The following is a 23,664-nucleotide window of genomic DNA, read 5'->3' as shown; positions in this document are numbered from 1 at the left end:
ATGTTGTCAGAACAGCGTCAATTTTTTTCTTCTTCAATTCATGGATGCAAAAACTGAAAACTGCCACATTCCTCTTGAAAAGTCCAAAGGTCTGACTCCCATCCTTTTTTTTAAAAAAAAAAAAAATCTCTCGGTGTGCAACTGGGTTTGGAGAGTTGACGCTCTCAGAAGGCAGTATTCAAAGCGAAAGTTGGATATAAACAGTGCAGTTATATAAATAAAGTACCGATATTGCCTTTTTAAACAATTGTCAAGAGCCATGATAATCTTCTCTTTTTTTTGAAAAAAAAAAATCCATCTAAAAGAAAATCTTTTCCACTAGAATCTGACCTGCAACTATAGCATACATATACATATATATGGTTTCCGTCTCTTTTATTTCTAAATGTAAAAATATCATTTTTCTTTTCTTTTCTTTAAAAAAAAAAGCCTACTTACTGGAATGAGTCAGAGTGAACTGTGGATGTATATCTTTTAAACCACATTTGGACATTTTTTAAAAAAAAATCTTTTTCATATATTAATCCGTTGATATGTAATGCAATTTAAAATAAAATAAAAAAACAAAAATCTACCAAGTTGTGTCAACCAGCTATACAGTGATCCAGAGTTTCTATCTAAGAAGGAAAGGAGAATTAAGCCACACCTTTTAACAATGTCTCAGTATTTTGATTGTATAATATAACTCACTGAAACAATACTGATGTGGAATACAAGCTTCTTTCATCTATTTGACTGTTAAGTTAATTAACTCTTTAGGACAGCTGGTGGTAAAGACAGAATCACAAACGGATGTTATCACTGCCAAGACTTTTGAACAGGTCTTTCTGGTGGGACAACTGTGTATCTTGGGTCGAGTTCTGGAATGAAACCTTTAAAATGCATAGTTGCTTCAGTACCAAATGCATCCAATACTTTTCTGTTCATGACACCAAATCTAGAAAACAAAAGATCCAAAATTAATGTACGATATAACTCAGGGGATGAAGCAACACGAAACAGGAATTATGAACTCCGTGGTGTGAATTTAACTTTTTCTTTTTTAAAGCGGCAAACTTTAAGAAATTAAAACTATGTTCATCCCACTGAAAAACAACCGTGAAATAATACATTTATTAAAAGAAGCATGCAATGATATATAAAGAAAAATATAATAAACATGCTATGTTGATACACTCCTACGGTAAAATGATAAGAAATGGCAAAAATATTTTCAAATAGACCCGATTAAAATGTTCCTTATATTAGGTCTTGGTGAGAATTTGTATCCTGTTAAAGGCCTTCAAAAATTTCACGTTTGATATATTTTTCCCCAATGTTTCAATCAAACTATTTTATTAGACTTCTTACATACAGTAGAAACTCTGGTCATGAACGGTTATGACAATGACCAAATCGGGTTTTGACCAAAAAATGCACGTTTTTTTTTTCACAGCTGATTTTCCTTTCCACACCATTTCTTTTTTTGTAAACGCCAAATTTTCAAAATTAGGTTCGGGTTACGACCAAATCGGGTTGCGACCAAAGTTATGGAATGAATCACGTGAAGTGCTAATACCACTTTATAAGGCCTTGATAAGGCCACACTTGGAATATTGCATTCAGTTCTGGTCACCACGATGTAAAAAAGATGTGGAGACTCTAGAAAGAATGCAGAGAAGAGCAACAAAGATGATTAGGGGACTGGAGACTAAAACATATGAAGAACGGTTGCAGGAACTGGGTATGTTTAGCTTAAGAGAAAGAAGGACTAGGGGAGACATGATAGCAGTCTTCCAATATCTCAGGGGTTGCCACAAAGATGAGGGAGTCAAGCTATTCTCCAAGGAACCCGAGGGTAGAACAAGAAGCAATGGGTGGAAACTAATCAAGGAGAGAAGCAACTTAGAACTGAGGAGAAACTTCCTGACAGTTAGAACTATTAATCAGTGGAACAGAAGTTGCCTCCAGAAGTTGTGAATGCTCCAACACTGGAAGTCTTTACGAAGATGTTGGATAGCCATTTGTCTGAAACGGTATAGGGTTTCCTGCCTATGCAGGGGGATGGATCAGAGGTTCTACAGTAAGACTAACCAACTTTCAGTGAATGTTATTTCTGTTAGCCAAGTAGATGAGAAACGGTTGCAATCTGAAATGTTATTCTACTTCTCTTTGGGACTAATGAAGGTTAAAAAACACACACATGCAAACTAAAATTGTGGTAAAATTGACATACTTTGTCTGAATCACTGGTTTTGGGGGTGGGGCACAACTACAAACCGTATGTACTAAAGGGACAATTTTGTTCATAAAAACTGTTCAGCAAAACTAGGACTCTTAGGAGAAAACTCAGCCTTCGTGTAAGCTTTGTACTCCTAGAATGTTTTTCATTTTTTTTAAAAAAAAATCACGTCCATTGACCATCTCTCATTTAACACAAAAAGCCTTCAAAATTCCTTTAAAAAGAAAGTCTTGTACCCACCATGTTTCTTACAGAAATGGACAATGGTAACAATCACTCAGACCCAAAGGTGCTTTTTCCAAAAAGTAAATGGACTTTCTGGGGTTTTTTTTTTTTTTTTGGAAAACGTTTCATTTCTCATTCAAAAAACTTCCCCAAAAGTCCAATTGCCTTTTGGAAAAAGCACCTTTGGGACAATCATGACCTGGATGATTGAGAATCTCCATAGACATATTAACCATTGAAAGTGACTCACCTTCCTTTGGTTAATCGCAATAGGAATTTCCAGTATGAAGGTCGCAAGTTCTGGACTTCCATCACAGCCTAAAACGAAAAACTCTGGCTTTAACTTGGGAATTTAATTCAACAGTTTGCTTATAGTCACCCCACTCCATTAGACTCTGAGCAGCTTAGGAAGGGTGGAAGGCTGAGTCAACCTTCAGCTGGTGAGATAGATGGCTGCCCACATAATAAGGCCCTATGCCAGAAAGGACTTTATAGGTGCATGAGCCATGGTGGTGCAGTGGTTAGAGTGCAGTACTGCAGGCTACTTCTGCTGACTCCCAGCTGCCTGCAATTCGGCAGTTCAAATCACACCAGGCTCAAGGTTGGCTCAGCCTTCCATCCTTCTGAGGTGGGTAAAATGAGGACCCAGATTATTGGGGGCAACAGGCTGACTCTGTAAACCGCTCAGAGAGGGCTTTAAAGCACTGTAAAGGGCTATGTAAGTCTCTAAGTGCTATCGCTATCTTGAATTGCACTCAGAAGCCTACTGGCAATCACTAAACTTGTGTAACCAGTGCTTGCCAGTAAACATGGGCATCAAATGAAAGGCCTACGACGACTCACCATGGCCATTTTGCCACTGCCAACTTGCTGCATCCAATTCACACTGGGTTGGGTAAGACATTCTTATAAATGCCACTAATCCATCGTCTCTCACAAAAGATCAACGATTTGGCCCGGACACAAAGCATTTGCACTATTATGCTAGATCTGCTTCTTGGACATTAAATCATACTGTCGCTGAATAAAATATACAGAGCTCAAACGTTAGGGGTTTCTACCAAATTAACTGATATATGCTACCTTACAATGGGTGAGCTGTGTAACCTGAAAGTAACCAGCTAGAATTGTGTGCGTTTTTAGGACATGTGTGTGGAATAAGCTCACCCAAGGTGATCGTGCAAACAGATATGGTGGAGTCCTTGCAGCCATCAACCCTGAAGCTGGCCTGACTAAGGCCATTTTGAGACTTCAGTGCTGACAAACTGGGGAAAAGGGATAGGGGGGGTGGGGAATAGAGATAGTTGGTGTGTTGTAGTCAAAGCAAAATACTTTCTCTTGAGAATCAAGGACATTCCTGCAGGTGTCCGGAAGGAGGGGGGGTCTGATGTCACCTAGCAGCTGGACAATATCCTGATTGAAACATATGACTTAGAGAAAGTGACAAACTTTTACTTTTAATTGGGGGGGGGGGACCGCAGGAATATTCAGAGTCGGTTTTCACCAGTTGGTGCCAATATGACATATCCAATAAACCTATTCTTTGAGGAAATTGTCTGCCTTGGGTTTTGTTTACTATGGGTATGTTACTTAGAACCCTGACAGCAGGCATTTCATAGCCAAATTAGGCAACATCGTCCGTGCACTGACAATGTTACCTAGTTTGGTAATGACATGTCTGCAAAGAAACCACCAAGCACAGAGAGCACCAACGACCTCTCAATTCAATCCTGAACTACAAATATTTTCCTCTTATCAATGAAGTTGTTTGGACTTTTGGAAGATGTCCCTGTTGCGGTCCACCAGAGGCCTGTGGAGCTGGCAGCAGAGTCAGACAGCGAGGAGGTTGGGGAGGAACATGGACCAGTGCTGGAGTCTGGGGAAGGCTCGGAAGAGGGATCTGTGTCAGAGGCAGAGAGGGGCCTGGGCCATCTGGGAGTTATGTGCTGCCTCTCGAGCTTCCAGGGTTGGAAAGCAGCAAGGCAGAGGAACAGGCTCCTCCTGTTCCCAGTGCGCGCATGTGCAGAGCTGCCAGAAGGCAACAACAATTAAGACAGAAGGGATGACTTGGGAGTAAGGCTTGGAGGTGATTGGCCCCTCCCATAGGACATAAAGGAGAAGCAAAGGCACGTGAGCCTTTGCAGGAAGCAACTTTGTTCATGCTGGTCAGTTTACTTTCTGAAGCTCCGTTTTGACTCTTTGCTCCATGTGGCCTTGCCAAGCTAATTGTCAGTTAAGTCTTTGGCAGTGTTTCATGGAAGATAAAGGTGGGTGCTTATCCCGAAGGCAGCTTACTGTAGGAACTTACTCTTACTCTTTCCAACTATTTGGGACTCATTACAGGCTGTGAATGAACATAACTCACAGCCTGAAATAAAAACAAGGTTTTGGGGACTAAGTGTGTGCTTTTTACTGTAACAGGAAGCCTAGGTCTTTAAGAAATCTCCAGAAATGGCAGGTTTGATCACCTCTAGCAGCCTGAAAATGTTAACAAACTTCTTAAAGTGAAATAGAGTCAAGCAGCCATTGTATGAATGAATGTCTAGGTCAGACAAACTGCCTTTGACTTTACTTAATCAGCATCTTTAACAAAACATAAACAAAAGAGTTCGGACCTAAAGAACAAAAATCTTACAGCTTGGAAGCAGATGGCGGTCGAGACAGCGTAGATAATAGTATCTGCATGAGGAAAATAAGGAACCTTTCCAGCTTCAATGCCTTTGAAATACATAGTCTATAAAATTAAAAAGAAAACACAAATTTAAAAAAAAATCAAGGAAGCAAGGGAATGAGTTTCCAAAAAGACCAATGATGCAAGGCTAGGCGCCAGAAAAATAACCTATACCGCGAGTCAACCTTTGCAAAGCTTTTTAAAAAGCAGCAGTGGAATCAATTGGGTATATCCCCCCCTTCCCAATAGCCCAGGGGTGTCCAAACTTGGCAACTTTAAGACTTGTGGACTTCAATTCCCAGAATACCCCAGCCAGCAGAGCTTCTGGGAGTTGAAGTCCACAAGTCTTAAAGTTGCCAAGTTTGGACACCCCTGCAATAGCCACATGAATGGTTGGTTCATTCATAGTTCATGAGGATCACTGTTAAACCAGGGGTCTCCAACTGTGGCAACTTTTAAGACTTGTGGACTTCAACTCCCAGTGATCACGTGACCCCGGGACACTGCAACCGTCATAAATATGAGTCAGTTGCCAAGCATCCGAATTTTGATCATGCAACCATGGGGAGGTTGCGAAGATTGTTAAGTGTGTGAAATAGTCATCAGTCACTTTTTTCAGTGCGTTTGTAATGAACAGAAGAGAACAGAACAAGGAATAGAATGGAATAAGGAATAGCATAGAATAGAATAGAACAGAAAATAGCATAGAATAGGAATAGAACAGAATAGAATAAGGAATAGAACAGAATAAGGAATAGCATAGCATAGCATAGAATAGAACAGAAAATAGCATAGAATAGGAATAGGAATAGAACAGAACAAATAGAATAAGGAATAGAAGGGAATAAGGAATAGCATAGCATAGCATAGAATAGAGTAGAGCAGAAAATAGCATAGAATAGAAATAGAATAGAATAGGAATAGAACAGAACAGAATAAGGAACAGAATAGAATAAGGAATAGCATAGCATAGAACAGAAAATAGCATAGAATAGGAATAGGAATAGAATAGAATAAGGAATAGAATAGAATAAGGAATAGCATAGCATAGCATAGAACAGAAAATAGCATAGAATATGAATAGAATAGAACACAACAGAACTGAATATAGAATAGAATAAAATGCAGAAAAAATGTAGAACAGAAGAGAACAAAATTCTTTATTGGTCAATTGTAATTAGACACACAAGGAATTTGTCTCTGGTGCATAAACTCTCAGTGTACATGCAAAACAACAAAGTAATAATAACAATGGATTTAAAACTCTCAAGAGTTCATCCAAGAAGCAGCTCTGCAGACCAGCTAAGATCTGGATCCTAATATTGTCGAAAGCTGCTTTCTACTCATCCAGAAAATGCATGGTTAGGCAGCTTGACCCGGAGTATCACTGGATGAAACTAATTCTGCCATTCCTGAAGAAAAGATATTCTGACAGCACAAAGAGCCTTACCTCTACTAGTTTGGAAGCCAGGTACATTGAAATAGATGTGCTTCTATAAAACATCATTGACAAGCCTGCTAGGGTCCCTGTGTGATTAAAAGAAAGAAAGAAAGAAAACAAATTAGCCAAATTCTGGATACTGGACCACATGAGATTTTATTGCAGAGTTCCCAAATAAATGGAGAGAAGGCTGGATTGAAAAAAGTTTATCTAGTTCATCCTGTCTCAACTTGATGTCACTGAGATATCTTTGCACATGGAAGATTTATAAAGAGCTCAGGTACTTGAGGTAAAATGGATCAGCCTTCCCTTTCCAATTTGCTCCACAGAATCATGCTGGAGAAGGCTAATACATCCCTGTGACCGTCAGAAGTCACTTAAAGCTTGATGCTCTATCTGAAGCCACTGCAAATTATGTACCATATTTTTCGGAGTATAAGACGCACCAGAGTATAAGATACACCAAGATTTTGAAGAGGCAAATTTTTTAAAAAAGTTTTTGCACTCTGCAGACCTCCCAAAAACGGCCCGTTTGATGTTTTTTGTAAAAAAAAAAAAAAAAAGGGCATGCATAGCCTTTTTAAAAAACGGCCCGTTTTTCGCTCACTTTTGCCCTCCCCAGCCCCCAGGAGCACTCTGAAAACCTCCTAAAGGCTATGCACGGCCATTTTGGTGAAGGGGATGGGGTTTCAGGAGGCAAAAATTCTGTATTCAGTGTATAAGACGCATCCTGATTTTCAGCCTCTTTTTTGAGGAAAAAAAGGTGCATCTTATACTCCGAAAAATACGGTATATCACATCACCAGTAGCGAATTACACTTCAGTCATGCACTGTGTGAAGAAGGGATTCCTTTGGCTTGTTTTAAATCTTTCATCGTTCAGCTTCCATCGGATGAATGCTGATTTTTAACACCAGGAGAAGATATCACAATGATCAGCATATCTCCCAATCGGCTATTCAACTAATATATTCAGACTTGTAGGATTCTATGTTAAGTCCCTTCTTTCTTAGTCAACGTTTAAAAAAATTCCTGTACAAGTTCTCTTGGGCTTCGTTCCCACACTCGCTGCCTCCTGCGCCTCAAAAATAATAAAACCTCCCTGAAAATAAGGCCAAGTGCTTATTTCGGGGGGGGGGGGGGTCAAAAGAAAATAAGACCCTGTCTTATTTTCAGGGAAATACGGTAGCTCTGACAGAGACTGTTGGGAGGAAATGTAGATTTACCTGCAAAGAGTGCGTGTACCTCATCGTCCAGATTCCGTACCCATCGCAGGAAACAGCTAGTACCCTGCATTTTTAAGGTAATCATGGCAACATTTTTGTCATTGCAACACAATAATTTAGTAACAAAGATCCCAATAACAGACTTAGAATTTAATCAAGCCAAGAAAATTGCTGATTACGGCTTCAGGTTTTGTCACTATTTTATAGCTACCCTGTGCTATGACTTATAAAATAAAATAAACACTGTCTTTGGATATATATTAAAGACTGTTCAACAGGAGAAGGGTTCCGCCAAATTCAAAGGTGTAGAAGTGTTTGCATGCGTGCAAATGTATATGTTCTTCCCTTCTTATACAGACTTTATTCAGGCATTTAATAATTAGCAAACTGTTATCTTAAACATCCTCCTCACACAAAGAAGCCTATATATTTATTTTCTGTTTTAAACTTCTGTTATGGAGATTTTGCTTCGCCAATACATTCAGGTATTGCATATAAAACTGTACGTAGTAACATCTTACCCCTAAATGACTTTTTTTTAGTTTTAACAGTAACACCACTTTAAATTTAATGTACAGTAAATCACTTTAAACTTGACTGCAAAAAAATTATATTTTTGTAACTGAGTTGTCAAAGTCTGGAATTCAGGATTCAGTTGTCTCAGCTACTGACTTTCACAGTTTTATTTCTAATTTAACTTCTGTGCACCTCACCCCATATTTCATAAGGGGGGGGGGGGCGCCTGTAAATGTACTAAGGTGCTTATGGCCCCTGTCACATTTTAATGGTTTTCATTCTGCTCATTCAAATTTGTAATTCTTGTTTGATAAATAACTGCAAATAAATAAATAAACATCAGACAGGTAGCTAAGAAAGTTTGGTCCGGTGATTCAGGTGCTGGCCTGGAACAGGAGATTGTGAGTTCTAGTCCCGCCTTAGGCATGAAAACCAGCTGGGTGACATTGGGTCAGTCACTCCTTCTCAGCCCAACCCACCTCACAGGGTTGTTGTTTTGAGGGCAGTAGGAGAAGGAAGGAATATTAGGCATGTTTGCTGCCTTGAATTACTTATAAAAATAACAAAAGTGGGATGTAAATAGATAGGTAATTCCATTGTACATATGTGCTAGTCGTTTCCGACTCTAGAAGGCAGTGCTCATCTCCGTTTCAAAGCTAAAGAGCCAGCACTTTCCAGATGTCTCCAAAGTTATGTGGCCGGATAGATAGACAGACAGACAGACAGACAGACAGACAGACAGACAGACAGACAGACAGACAGACAGATGAGAGAGAGATATGAGAGAGAGCGAAGATAGATAGATAGATGATAGATAGATAGATATAGATAGATAGATAGATAGATAGATAGATAGATAGATAGATAGATGATACATACATACATACATACATACATACATACATACATAGAAAGAGAGAGATATGAGATAGAACTAAGATAGACAGACAGAGAGAGCGAAAATAAATAGATAGAGAGATAGAGATAGATAGATAGATAGATAGATAGATAGATAGATAGATAGATAGATAGATAGATAGATAGACAGACAGACAGACAGAGAGAGAGAGAGAGAGATGGATGAGAGAGAACGAAGATAGATAGATGATAAAAAACTAATAACATTAATTCATTAAAGTTTAATTTAAAATATTAGAGGTGGTTTTATAAAGACTTATGGTCAGAGAAAGCGAAATCATGTGAATTTCCACCTTGCCCCTATTAGGGAGGCTACGAATTTCTGATGGAAACCCACCAATTTTCTGTAATGCTCACTAAGGAGCATTAAGTCTTTTTATCCATAGATAGATGAAATTGCCTTGAGCAATTTCAACCAAACTTCGTACACAGATGACTTACTCTCTGGAGAAAAATACTGGGGGTGGTAAGACAACCTTTAAAACCGCTCGGAGTTTGTGTTCTGTTAAGATGCAGCCTGTTGTGCCTTTAAATGGCTTCTACTGTACTGCCGTAAAATGGCTTCTACTTTACAGCGCAGTGAAGTTGCCATGGTAACGGCTTCACAGTACTCCCCAAGGGGGTTCCCTCTGGTAAGGGGGAAAATCCAACATTAGAAATTACGTTTGGTCTGGACATTTTCCCCTATAAATAAATACCCGGGCAACGCCGGATTATTGGCTAGTTAGGTTAAAAAATAACAAGGTTGGTTAATGCCACTGTATTTCCCCACCCCACCCCTTCAAAACTGTTTGCAAATAACATGTTTAATTTAGTGGCAGGAGATACTCTGCTTCAGAACAATAAAGGAATTTGTAAGCTAGAGGGTTGCAACCACGGCGGCTGCTGAGGTCAGATGAGGAGCTCAGCATCATCACGTTCTAATTTTTCAGCCGTTTCGAAACTTACTTTGTATATGCTGACAAATGACCCAAGGAAAGCTCCAAGCTGGAAGTTTTCTTTGTTGTAGAAAAGCGAGAGAAGCCGGGATGGTTTCGTAAACAGATGTCGGAACGCGGATGGGATGCGGAGGCAACACTGGATCAGGTACCCGACGCTAAACATCCTAATGAAGCCCTAGGAAAGATATTACGAATGTGCCATGAGAGAGAGAGAAACGGTCTTGGGAACTCTGCTCATAAGGAATAATAGGTTGCGTTAACAGAGAATAAAGATCAGGTGAAGGGTTAATACCACTTTATAATGCCTTGGTAAGGCCACACTTGGGATACTACATCCAGTTTTGGTCACTACGATGTAACAAAAAAAAGATGTCGAGACTCTAGAACCGTGATGGCAAACCTGTTGTGGTCCGCCGGGGGCCGGCAGCGCCCGAGTCTAGGGAAGTCTCGGACGAGGGCTCTGCATCAGAGGCAGAGAGGGGGCCAAGGCCATCTGGTAGTGATGTGCTGCCTCCGGAGTCTGTGGAGTCTGACCTCAGGGAGGCAGAACAGTGTGAGCCTGTTCCCAGTGTGCACATGCGTAGAGCTGCCAGAAGGCAAGAACAGTTAAGACAAAAGGGACAACTCGGGAGTAAGGCTTGGAGATGGTTGGCCCCTCCCATAAGGCATAAAAGAGGAGCAAGCGGACGTGAACGTTTGCAGGAAGCAATTAGTTCATCTGGTCGGTTCAAGCTTTGAGAGGTTCTGTTTGGCTCTGCGCTACCTTTGGCCTTGCAAAACTAATGGGCAATTAGGTCTCTGGCAGCGTTTCAAGGGAGATAAAGATGGGCGCTTATCAACATTACCCTGAAAGACTGTGGCAACTCGAGCAGACATTTGTCGGATACTTCATAGATTGTGAGCCTTTATGGGCTACGGCTGACCGTAATTCCCAGCCGTATAAATAAAAGAGGGTTTTGGGGACTGTGATTTATGCTTTCTCAGGAAGCCTAGATCAGAAGAGAACCTATGGTGCACATGCCAGAGGTGGCAGGCAGATGTGGGCACACATGCCATTGTCAGCTGCTTTTCCGGGTTCCGTTGCACGCATACGCACCGGCCAGCTGCTCTCTTCCGGGTTCCGGTGCCCATGAGCGCAAAGGAACCTGGAAGAACAGCTGGCTGCCATGCACATCCGCACCGGCCAGCTGCTCTCTTCCGGGTTCCAGCGCTCCGGCATGAACGCACACCCTCGCTCCAGGTTAGCCATCACTGCAAATCACATCAAGGTTTTCAGGAATATCCTTTCAACTGTCTGCCTAAGCGTTAAGAGTAGCATTTTAAAAACCCAGGCAACTTGCATGGACTTCAACTCCTTGAATTGCTGGCTGGAATTCTAGGAAATTGAAATCCGCACACCTTAAAGTCGCCAGCTTGGAAAACCATTGTAGATTCTTGCTGCTCTCCCCTTTCTAAGGGCCTGCTATTCTGAATGTTTCTTTTAGACTTCACGTAATGTGAGTCTCGGGAATCTCATAGGAGTCCTTTGTAACACTGTCAAATCAGATTTCTAAAACCTTCTCTCGCACACACACACACACAAACATACACACAAACTAGCGCCAACATGGCTAAGTGCAAGAGCAAGGATTAGTACAACTTATCTGAAAGCAAACACAGTTCCAGATGACTTACGCTACCAAACTGCGCCAAGAAAAAGGCAAAACAATTTCAGAGTCATTAACCTCAAGGAAAATTCCTTTTGGGACTCCCAAAATGCAGACAAAAGTTGTAAATGTAAAAACAGCTTAAAGAAATTAATATTTTTGCAGAGTTAATATCCTTCCTATCTATAACTGGCTTCCTCGGCGAGGAAACGGAAATGAGCAGTGCCCTAGAATTGGGACTGGACAGGGGGAAAACCCTTACATTTTTCTATCTCAATGTACTAAAGGTAAAGGTTCCCCTCGCACATATGTGCTAGTCGTTCCTGACTCTAGGGGGCGGTGCTCATCTCAGTTTCAAAGCCGAAGAACCAGCACTGTCCAAAGACGTCTCTGTGGTCATGTGGCTGGCATGACTAAATGCCAAAGGCGCATGGAACACTGTTACTTTCCCACCAAAGGTGGTTCCTATTTTTCTACTTGCATTTTTACAAGCTTTCAAACTGCTAGGTTGGCAGAAACTGGGACAAGTAATGGAAGCTCACTCCGTTATGCGGAGCTAGGTATTTCTGATCGACAAGCTCAGTGTCTTAGCCACTGAGCAACCGTTTCCTATACGGGATGTACTGGATGACCACAAATTCATTAAGAAGATGGGTAGTCCTCAACTTATGACCCCAACCAAGCCTCACATTTCTGTTGCTAAGTAAAACAGTTGTTAAATGAATTTTTCCCCGGGGGTGGTGGTGCAGGAGACTGAGTGCTGCCTGTCACATCCCCTGGCCACGCCCACCCAGCAGGTCATTAGGGCAGAGAACCGGTTGTTATTAAATTATTTGAATCCCACCACTGGGCAACTGGCAAGACAGTAAGGACACCACCCCTCCAAAGGAACCAAAAGTTCAAAGGAGAAATATCAGGTGTGGCCTCCAGAACCATGGGCGAAGAAGGACTATCCAATTTCCCGCAAATATGGACATTTTAATCCTGTGCTTCACAACACTTCTAGTCAAGCTAACAAGAAAAGTGTACAAAGAGAGGATCGTCCGATGGCATCACCTGCTGGAACAACTGGCACAGGCATCTTAAAAACCCGAAGTTTACCACTCCTTAACTACTCAGATTGGCAGTAAAGCTGTCAAGGATAAAGTTGATCTGAGTCTTTTAGGGATCACGAGGTCCATAAACGCCAGAATCAATGACGGTGGAGGAATAGCTAGACTCTCTCTCGCTCTCTCTTGCTTGTCCTGCTCAAGAGTTCCCCAAAGGGCTTGGTTGATTATTGTGAGAAAGGGAACGCCGGCCTCATTTACAATGACCCTTTCAATTTCTTGACTTTCAAGGAGGTTGTTTTCTATTTTTAAACAGAGCATTTGATGATTTATTTATAGTGCTGATTACTGCGTATTACTTTACAGGGTCAGGGTACAAGAATTGTGGGTGCGATTAAAGAGGGTAGTGTGTGCTGGTAGCCGTGAGAGGGAAGTAATTGCTGAAAATATGTCTAGCCAATGAAATCCAAGCCCGCTTACGTGAGACAATTGTGGACAAAGTCAAGGCATAACTTGAAACTAAAGCTACCCAAACAACAGCCTCTTCTGTTGATTAGTAGATGTTTGGATTGTACTGGTATGTGGCTGGTTGCAATCTGCTCTAAGAGCGGACACGCAGGAAGTAGACAAGTCCTGCTCAGCGCAAAAACGCAACAAACACACTGTCGAAATACGCAAGCTACTGAATTGCATTTTGTCTTCAATTGGCTGGGTTGTTATTTTTTTTAACTTACCGTTGACAAGCCAAACCACTTACCGTATTTTTCGGAGTATAAGACGCACCGGAGTATAAGACGCACAAAGATTTTGAAGAGACAAATTTTTTTTAAAAAAAGGTTTTTGCACTCTGCAGACCTCCCAAAAACGGGCCTGTTTTTTTGTCAAAAAAAAAGGGCACGCATAGCTTTTAGGAGGCTTGTAGAGTGCTCTTGGGGGCTTGGGGGGGAGGCAAAAATGAGCAAAAAACCAGCACATTTTCCACTAGTTTTTTCAGCATGCCTCTCATTTTTTTCACGTTTTTCATGAAAACAGGCCCATTTTTTTGTCAAAAAAAGGGAATGCATAGCCTTTAGGCGGCTTATAGAATGCTTCTGGGGGGGACAAAAATGAGAAAAAATTGCCTGTTTTTTGCTCGTTTTTGCCCTCCCCAGCCCCCAAGAGCACTCTGAAAGCCTCCTAAAGGCTATGCACGGCCATTTTTGCAAATGGGTGGGGTTCCGGGGGCCAAAAATGCTGTATTCAGTGTATAAAATGGAACCAGATTTTCACCCTCTTTTTTGAGGGAAAAAGGTGCGTCTTATACTCCGAAAATTATGGTAAGTCTGAACTTAAGAAAATAATAGGGGCAAATACAACCTTTTCCCTCAAAAGCCAGTTTTGCCCAATAAATATTACTTTCAAAATCCAAATTTAAAAATCACCAAAGAAAGAGAAGCAGGTGTTCACACCTGTCCTAGTCAAATTCCAGCCAAAATAATTTTCTCCTGAAGTTACGGAAAGGAAACACACACTAGTCACACTCTGGGGGGAGGATAATTTATACCCCTGCGCAATGACGGCTCTTCGTGTAGGCAACAACTGTGGATTTTCTCCCATGATCCTTAAAACTAGATTCACAAGTTGGCTTCAAAAATAATAATAATAATAATTGTCCCAATACATAGAAAGACAATGCAGCTGTATGGATGCTGCTAACTTGAGCTGCTGAGGACAGCACATTCCAAATATTTGAGCCAATACGGGGGACCGGTTGTAAGTGGGATCTGTTACATGGTTTCTGGGCCATAATTCGATTAGTTGAGACACATAAGGCCTTGCTTTTCAAACAGCTTTAAAAGCTTATCGTTGACACTAATGGACCATTTCTTCCACCTGCAAGGCTACAGCCATGCCAAAGGAAAGGTTGACTTGTTAAACCAACATACTTTTGAAGATGCTTGCTTAAGAAGGCTGGTTGCCAAAGAAAATTGCTATAAGCCGAGTTGCAGAAGCTGCTAGTTCACTGCATCTGTTAGTGTATACCAGCCAGAGGTAGGTTGCTACCGGTTCGCACCAGTTCGGGCGAACAGGTAATGGAAATTGGGACTGGGTCACCAAACCGGTAGGGATGGCAGGCTGGCCACGCCCCAGACCAGTTTCCTGGTTCCCGCTGCCGGCTTGTTTGTTAGTCATTTTTTCAAGTTCTGCGCATGGGCAGAACAATTTGCGGTCAACTGCGCAGCAAAGCACGCACGAAGCAAACCAGCAGCAATGCTGGCAGCAACCCAACTGATACCAGGGGTGTCACGTTGTCGTCACGTGACGTAGCGTGACTTTTTCCCCCTTTGCTAAACCGGAGGTGGGTGTGGCCAGCATGTGACGCATCCGGCCTGTGGGCCGCAGGTTTGACACCCCTGGTGTATACCTCCTGATGCTTTACTTCAAAAAAAAATTACTATTACTATAATTGCTAACAATCCAGCATTTTCTCCAGAACAGCCAAGCAAATGCCTCAGAATTAATAAAGGCTGGGAAACCATTTTGTTTGTCCGGTGGCTATAGTATTATGAGGGATAAAATCTCTATTCAATATATACCTCTAAAGGCAGGGCTGGGGAATTCTGGGAGTTGAAGTCCACAAGTCTTAACCTGTAGTCCACAAGTCCACAACTTTCAGACCAGTGGACTTCAACTCCCAGAATTCCCCAGCCAGCCATGCTGGCTGGGGAATTCTGGGAGTTGAAGTCCACAAGTCTTAACGTCGCCAAGATTGAACACCATGGTCTAATATAGGTTGAAGAACCTGCATTGGTTAAAATGTGTCCTATTCTTTTGGAGGAAAATACTTAAAAAGAAGAGGGGACAGTTCTTGGGAGAAAAAATTCTTTGGAAAGGCATCCCTAAGGCACCCAGAATTAGGGTAGCCCTCAACTTACAACCATCGTTGAACCTGCCAATTATTGTCATGAGTTGTGACAGTTGTAAAGTGGACCATACAGGTAGCCAACCTGCCTTTAAGCTTTTGGGATGGTTATTAAACAAACACCGGGGTCGTTAAGCAAACCTATTGTTTTTACATGGGGCGCTTTTGCTGGAAGGAAAAAATAAACCCTGGTTCATGGAGGGAAAAAAAAATGTCGGAAACTGGTCATGTGACTATGGGATGCTGCAAATAGTCATATATGTGGGTCATGTGTCCAGAGTCTGAAATATGGTCATATGAACTACGGAGTGGGGGTGTTGTCCTTCAGAACTTTGGAACCAGTTCATAAGTATCTTTTGGAGGGTTAGTTATAACTTTGAACAGTCGCTAGGTAAGTGGTCGTAAACCGAGGACTACCTGCATAAAATATAAGATAGGCATGCTTGTTAGGGGTATCTCTGTTGGGAGAGAGAAAATAGCGCAGCAGAATGTACAGCTAGAGAGAAAGAACGTTGCTAGTAGAAAAAACACGCAAATAGAGTTTCAGACACTGCTAGTAAAACACAAGTAGCTTTACTACTAATAATTGCTTCACAAGCAGTGATAGTAGATATATGTCCAAACACACTTCAAAAAACAGACAATTGCTTACAGTCGCAGTTCACGTTCCAGTCATCAAGCGAGCAAGTAGTTATCAAGCATAGGAGAAGCAGAGAGAGAGAGAGTGAGCTCTCCTGACTCCCTCTTATTGTAGAGTTAATTATGAAACAGCAAAGGACTGGTCTCTGGTGCCTCTGTCAGGGGAAACTGCCTGTGGTCCTCCCAAACTCCATTTTTTGCTGGAAGAGGGTTGCAGGAAGCTGTTGTAGCAGAAAATGAAGCTTGTGAGGGCCATGCACGGCCCTCACAAGCTCCAATTTCGCTGGAAGAGCACTCAGGCCACCACAGGTGCCCCTAACACAAGTGACACTGAGCCGACTACACCCACCCCGCCCCCCTGAGGTAAAACACAAACCTGGCGTGCCCCTCAATGAAGTTGAGTTTGACACCCCTGGTCTATTACCTATCTCTGCCATAAACTATGGTTTACTAATTACAACTGTGACATCCACATCAAAGGTGGTATTCAGCAGGTTATGACCAGTTCTGGAGAACCGGCAGCGGAAATTTTGAGTAGTTTGGAGAACCAGTAAATACCACCTCTGACCTGCCCCGCCCCATCTATTCTTTGCCTCCCGAGTCCTAGCTGATCTGGAGGAAATGGGGATATTGCAGTATCCCTCCCCTGGAGTGGGGAGGGAATGGGGATTTTGCAGTATCCTTCCCCTGGAGTGGGGAGAGAAAGGAGATTTTGCAGTATCCTTCCCCTGGAGTGGAGAGGGAATGGAGATTTTGCAGTATCCTTCCCCTGGAGTGGAGAGGGAATGGAGATTTTGCAGTATCCTTCCCCTGGAGTGGAGAGGGAATTGAGATTTTGCAGTATCCTTCCCCTGGAGTGGGGAGAGAAAGGAGATTTTGCAGAATCCTTCCCCTGGAGTGGAGAGGGAATGGAGATTTTGCAGTATCCTTCCCCTGGAGTTGAGAGGGAATTGAGATTTTGCAGTATCCTTCCCCTGGAGTGGAGAGAGAATGGAGATTTTGCAGTATCCTTCCCCTGGAGTGGGGAGAGAAAGGAGATTTTGCAGTATCTTTCCCCTGGAGTGGAGAGGGAATGGAGATTTTGCAGTATCCTTCCCCTGGAGTGGAGAGAGAATTGAGATTTTGCAGTATCCTTCCCCTGGAGTGGGGTGAGAAAGGAGATTTTGCAGTATCCTTCCCCTGGAGTGGGGAGAGAAAGGAGATTTTGCAGTATCCTTCCCCTGGAGTGGGGAGAGAAAGGAGATTTTGCAGTATCCTTCCCCTGGAGTGGGGAGAGAAAGGAGATTTTGCAGTATCCTTCCCCTGGAGTGGGGAGGGAATGGGGATTTTGCAGTATCCTTCCCCTGGAGTGGGAGAGAAAGGAGATTTTGCAGTATCCTTCCCCTGGAGTGGAGAGGGAATGGGGATTTTGCATTATCCTTCCCCTGGAGTGGGAGGGAATGGGGATTTTGCAGTATCCTTCCCCTGGAGTGGAGAGGGAATGGAGATTTTGCAGTATCCTTCCCCTGGAGTGGAGAGAGAATTGAGATTTTGCAGTATCCTTCCCCTGGAGTGGGGTGAGAAAGGAGATTTTGCAGTATCCTTCCCCTGGAGTGGGGAGAGAAAGGAGATTTTGCAGTATCCTTCCCCTGGAGTGGGGAGAGAAAGGAGATTTTGCAGTATCCTTCCCCTGGAGTGGGGAGAGAAAGGAGATTTTGCAGTATCCTTCCCCTGGAGTGGGGAGAGAAAGGAGATTTTGCAGTATCCTTCCCCTGGAGTGGGGAGGGAATGGGGATTTTGCAGTATCCTTCCCCTGGAGTGGGAGAGAAAGGAGATTTTGCAGTATCCTTCCCCTGGAGTGGAGAGAGAATGGAGATTTTGCAGTATCCTTCCCCTGGAGTGGGGAGGGAATGGGGATTTTGCAGTATCTTTCCCCTGCCATGCTCACCAAGCCATGCCAACCAAGTCATGTCATGCCCACCAAGCTACGCCCACACAACCAGTAGTAAAAAAATTTGAATCCCACCACTGATCCACATAATATTAAGTGAAAAGAACATGGCTTGAGAGACTATCTGACGAGAATCATGTAAAAGTAACATTCATTTCTAAGTCACCACATCTATTTCTAGACCACGGATTAGAGCAGGAACAAACCCATTGCAACTTTCATCCGTTTCTTTTACTTTCCTGTTAATTTTTAGGTATCTATCTGCGAATGGAAGGCCTGGTGTTGACTCACTTTAATGCAATATGAGATGCAATTATCTTCGTAGTGCTTACAACATCTGTGCCTGGGACCATTTTTGCATCTGAAAAAGTAAACAAGACAACGTTGACTCTAGATTTTTTCTGCATTCCACAGCTATATGTTCTATTTTCTCCAACGTATATGAAGTATTCTCCTATCAGTACTTCATTGTTTGTACTTATCAAGTTTTTATTTATGGTGCCTAGATGTGGATACCTGTAACAGTAAGTTTTGAAAATGTGGCATATTTTATACAATACTAGTTGATAACACGGCGTTGCTCGGGTATTCATTTATCCTAATCCTGTATTAGACTGGACAAGCCCTTGTTTCGGCGACAATTAAATTAGTTCCAAATGATTTCCTTATGTCCCCAGAAGCGTCAAGGAAAGTGATACCACCTTAATATCTAGTGTTGGCTTTTCCCCCTTACCAGAGGGAGCTCCTTTGTGTACTGTGAAACTGTTACCATGGCAATTCCATAGCGCTGTACAGTAGAAGCCATTTTAAGGCCGTACGGTAGAAGCCATTTGAAGGCACAATAGGCTGTATCGTAACAGAACACAGACCCCGAGGAGTGTTAGGGGTGTCTTACCCCCACAGTATTTGTTTCCAGAGTAAGTCATCTGTGTACCAAGTTTGGTTGAAATTGCTTGAGGCGTTCCAGAGTTATGCTGGAACACACACAGCCGTTGTTATATGTATAGAGTCCAACATCAATCCCGTCTGCATCTTTGTTTAAAAAAAAAATAGCGGTATGCATGAATATGTATGTGTTCACTTTGCCCCAGAAAAATAGCCTGGGACCTCCTCCCATGCTCTCACTTGGACCTCAGAACCTTGTTGCAAACAACACAATCATCCTGGATAAGAGGGGGTGGGGAAATCTCAGTGACAGTTTACAGCTGTACCTTAAAGACCAATTCTCATTTCTAGGTTAATTTTATCGGGAGGAGGACCCCATCAGCTGAGTGATCTCCAGGTAGCCAGGAATGTGTTTGGCAGTGTTATATACACCTCCCTGAAGAAATATTGCAGAAAAAAGGGCACAAAGGTTAGTTGGGAGATTGTATGTTATTGCCTTTCCAGACCCAGCAGAGAATCTGTAAAGCCTGCCAAATTTATATTCTTCCAAGCTTGCGGGACTTCACTTTCCATGAGCGTTAGAACAGTACAAATTCCGTCAATGTGGGATTCCAGCAGTTTTATGGCAGGGAAAAAAAAAACTGGCAGAGGAGTTGAAAATGATAAATACTTCAGGGAGGGCTGTCCAGTTGTTAGACATTATCAGCTGGAATTACAAGGAAATCAATTTGATCCCGGTTCTAGAAATTAAATTTTCTTGCGCTCAAATATTTGCCGTTCGGAGCACAAAAACAACATTACTCAATCTTCACACTGTGCCAAATATTTTTTGGGAAGCTTTGAATTATGGCCTGCAAAAAGCGTATTAGTCATAAATCATCCATCAGGTCAGTTTGTGTAGCAAAAAAAAAAAAAATGGTAATGAGGACATGATCGCGTTACAGACATTTAGACTTAGCTGTATCTGAAAGGAAACACATGGGAGAGAAATATGATAAGAGGATTAAGATTAAGAACTCAGTGTGGGTTTTGGGGGGGACATGTGCAAATGGGACATTAGAAATACCAAAGGAGGTTTATTCACCTTGTTTGCTGAATGTTCAAGACTCTTTTTTTTTTTAAGTCCTGCATTGAAAGATTTTCTTAATGGAACTGATGGAGCTACTGACAGGTTGCCAACAGCTTTTTGTTATGCATTGGCCGATTCGCGGTTGAATAAAGTTTCTTATCTGGATTGATCCAAACCAGGGGTAGGTTGCTGCTGGCATTGCTGCTGGTTCGGGGCCTCAAAAATTTTGTGCACGCTAGACGCGCACTGCACATGCGAGCACATTTGCAAATAAAAAGGTCTGCGCACACGCAAAACCTTAAAAAATGGGGGGGGGGGTTTCCACTTAAATTTGTTCTGCGCATGCACAGACTGGTTCAAAACTTTTGATTACTCATAGGGCAAGGACCAGGAATCTTGAGGATTCAGATAGTAAAATTAAGTAAAGAGAATTCGTTAAATATGCCTCTGAGATATTTTCTCTTCTGCTCTGGAAACCAGCAAAAATAAGACATTACCGGCTGCTCCTCCATTCCACTTTAGAGCCATTCGACTTCAGCTCCTCCATTCTACTCCGAAGCACAGGTTTTATTTAATCCTGCCTTTATTATTTGTATTAGTAACATATGGTGACAAACATACCTAACACAGGTAGTCCTCGACTTAGTGACCATTCGAAGTTACAACGGCACTGGAAAAAGTGACTTATGACCATTTTTCACACTTATTGCGAAATCCTCATGGTCACGTGGTCAAAATTCGGATGGTTGGCAACTGGCGTGTATTTATGATGGTTGTAGTTCCCCGGGGTCATGTAACCACCTTTTGTGATCTGAACATGAGGAAGCCAGATTCCCTCAACAAGCATGTTACTAACTTAACAACTGCAGTTTTTCCACAATTGTGGCAAATGAAACGGAACAAAACTCACGTAACAATTGTCTTGCTTACCAATGGAAAATTGGAACACAAATGTGGTCATAAACTGAGGATTATCTGCACTCCTTCCTCTCCCTATTTTCCCCACAATAATTAATCTTGGGAGGTGAGTTGGACGGAGAAAGAGTAACTGCCCAAAGTCATTCAGCCTAATTTCATGTATAAAGCAGGATTATAACTGACACTTTCCTGGTTTCTTGTGCCTTAAATCACTAGACCAGTGATGGAGAACCTCTTTCGCCTTGGGTGCCATACGTGTCCACCCCCATAATTTAATGCCCCCCCTGGCACCATGCCCCCTGCGCATGTGCACGTGATTAACCCCCCTCCCGCTGCCCCACACATGGCCTCCCCCACCCCCCTCCGGAGGCTTCCCTGAAGCCTCCAAAGGGCAAAAAAAACCACCCAACGCGCAAACCGGTTCGGGAATGGACTTCCGGTTTGCACGTTGGACAGGTTTTTGCCCTCCGGAGGCTTCTGAGGTTTGTAAAATGAGGACCCCGATTGTTAGGGGCAATATGCTGACATTGCAAACCGCTCAGAAAGTGCTATAAAGCACAGTAAAGCAGCATATAAGTCTAAGTACTACTGTTATATAACGGAAGCAGAGAGAGGTGTGTAAATCAGTTAATCAGCACAAATATTGGGGTTAATATAAAAAAAGGGGCAGTGCAACATTACCATTGCACAAGATAATGTACAGATGAAAACAGGCGTTAGAAAGAATGAACATTTTGCACTCACATGTTGTCCACAATTTTTTTTGTCGTCGCAATAAAATTCATTTGCCGTGTTCTATCTTCGCAGTGTTGCATTTTAATCTCTTTCTTTACAAAAGCTCCTTCTGGTACATACGAGTGGGTGGGAATTTCTTCTTTCCCTACAATGAATCTGATCAGGAAACAGAACACATTTATTAAGCTACCTGACCTCCGCTATTCCTTTTATAGCATACACTGCAACGGCTTCTGATTATATTGCACGACGGGGTATTTACAGTTTTAAACCTATTATGGCAAGGTTTTCAACATATTAGCTTGTTGCCTGACTTGTTAGCTTTACATACGTACGAAACGATGTGCTATTTGTCAAAAATAGGAAGCCCTGCTTATTATAAGAGTTAATATTCTATTGTGAATGTATTAATGATGACGACGGGACAGTTTGGAAAGTTAAAAAAAAGAGTGTACCATATTATTCGCTCCATAACACACACCTGACCATAAAATGCACTCCCACTGTCGGCCTCCGCACAGCCTTTTTTCAGCCTCCACGTGTCCCATTTTCCGCCTCCTTCACAGTGTGCGCAAAGGCTGAAAATGAGGCACGCGGAGGCCGAAAACAGGACGTGCAGAAGCCAAAAACGAGGCAGGTGGAGGCCAAAAATGGCTGAAGGGTGGGGGCCAGTGGGTGGGCAGGGCTTCAGCAATGTTCGATCCTCAAGATGCACAGACATTTCCACCCACTTTTGGGAGACAAAAAAGTATGTCTTATGGAGCAAAAACTATGGTACTTCTCTATATAGGAAACATATACAAATACTAAAGTCTGTTTTTTAATCATTTTTAATTACATTTAAATGATGTCATAACAACTTTATATATTGTGGCCATCCAAAACAGAAATGAGGTAACCAAGAGAAAGTGAATTGCCAGAACCTAATGCAGATAGTCCTCGACTTATGACCGGTCGCTTAGTGACTATTCAACCTTAGTGACCTCCCAAGGGTTGCTTATGAGCCAGATTCAAAGTCCTGATGCTCCCACCCCCTATGGTCATGTGATCGTATTTCGGACTGTTTGCAGCATCCCACAGTCACATCACCAATCTATGACTCCTACTGCCAGAAACTGATGTTTATTTACGGTGTCCGTCAAAAAAAAAACCCACCCGTTGCAGAGACCGGTTTTCCTTAATGACCATGGTGTTTGCTTAACGAAAACAGAGATTCAAAAAGGTTGTAAATTCAGACCTAGTCACATCCTGACTCTCTTAACGACTGGCACAATTTACAAGTGTAATTCCAGGCTCAATGATGTCGTGAGTCAAGGACTACCTGAAATGAAATTCTACACCTCCCCCCCCACACACAAAAATATTTGTCTGTCAAATTTAGATGACTGCTATCTTACTCAAAACACCAGTAAAAATGAATCCCCCAAAAGAGATATTCCTAGTCTTTTGAAAATTTTGAGCAGCCTAGGCACCTTTGAAAAGAAACTTAAATACACGTGTCTTGCATACTATTTAATTTCCCCCGTTTCCCCATCCATAATCTTGTTTGAATTGAGGGCTCCACTTGTTCTCTAAGTGCAGAGACACAGATACAATAGAGAAAATACACTGAGCTGGAAACCTAAAGCGGATGTCATTTAATTCAAACCCAATTAGTATTAGAGAAGTGGTTTGATGACATTCACACTGCAATTCAAAGAAAAGTTTTGCCAGGGCTCTGATTTTCCATTTCT

At 42.2% G+C, this 23,664-nt stretch overlaps 1 protein-coding gene across 1 annotated transcript in view; it reads right to left on the bottom strand.

Moving 5' to 3' along the window:
* Positions 1–420: 420 nt before the first annotated feature.
* Positions 421–23,664, bottom strand: part of TMEM135 (transmembrane protein 135) — a 172,329-nt gene continuing 149,085 nt past the window's right edge. Inside the window, exons 8-15 of the mRNA XM_081950357.1 lie at positions 21,941–22,087; positions 18,616–18,685; positions 10,166–10,333; positions 7,784–7,847; positions 6,568–6,644; positions 5,082–5,180; positions 2,697–2,764; positions 421–937 (exon numbers count right to left, since the gene is read on the bottom strand). Of these exons, the coding sequence (XP_081806483.1) occupies positions 799–937; positions 2,697–2,764; positions 5,082–5,180; positions 6,568–6,644; positions 7,784–7,847; positions 10,166–10,333; positions 18,616–18,685; positions 21,941–22,087 (832 nt within the window). The 3' untranslated portion in view covers positions 421–798. The remainder of the gene's footprint in view (positions 938–2,696; positions 2,765–5,081; positions 5,181–6,567; positions 6,645–7,783; positions 7,848–10,165; positions 10,334–18,615; positions 18,686–21,940; positions 22,088–23,664) is intronic.

The sequence above is a fragment of the Natrix helvetica genome, assembly GCF_964273705.1.
Source record: "Natrix helvetica genome assembly, chromosome: 4".
In the NCBI taxonomy this organism is placed as follows: Eukaryota; Metazoa; Chordata; class Lepidosauria; order Squamata; family Natricidae; genus Natrix; species Natrix helvetica.
This window is presented reverse-complemented; position numbering and strand designations above follow the sequence as displayed.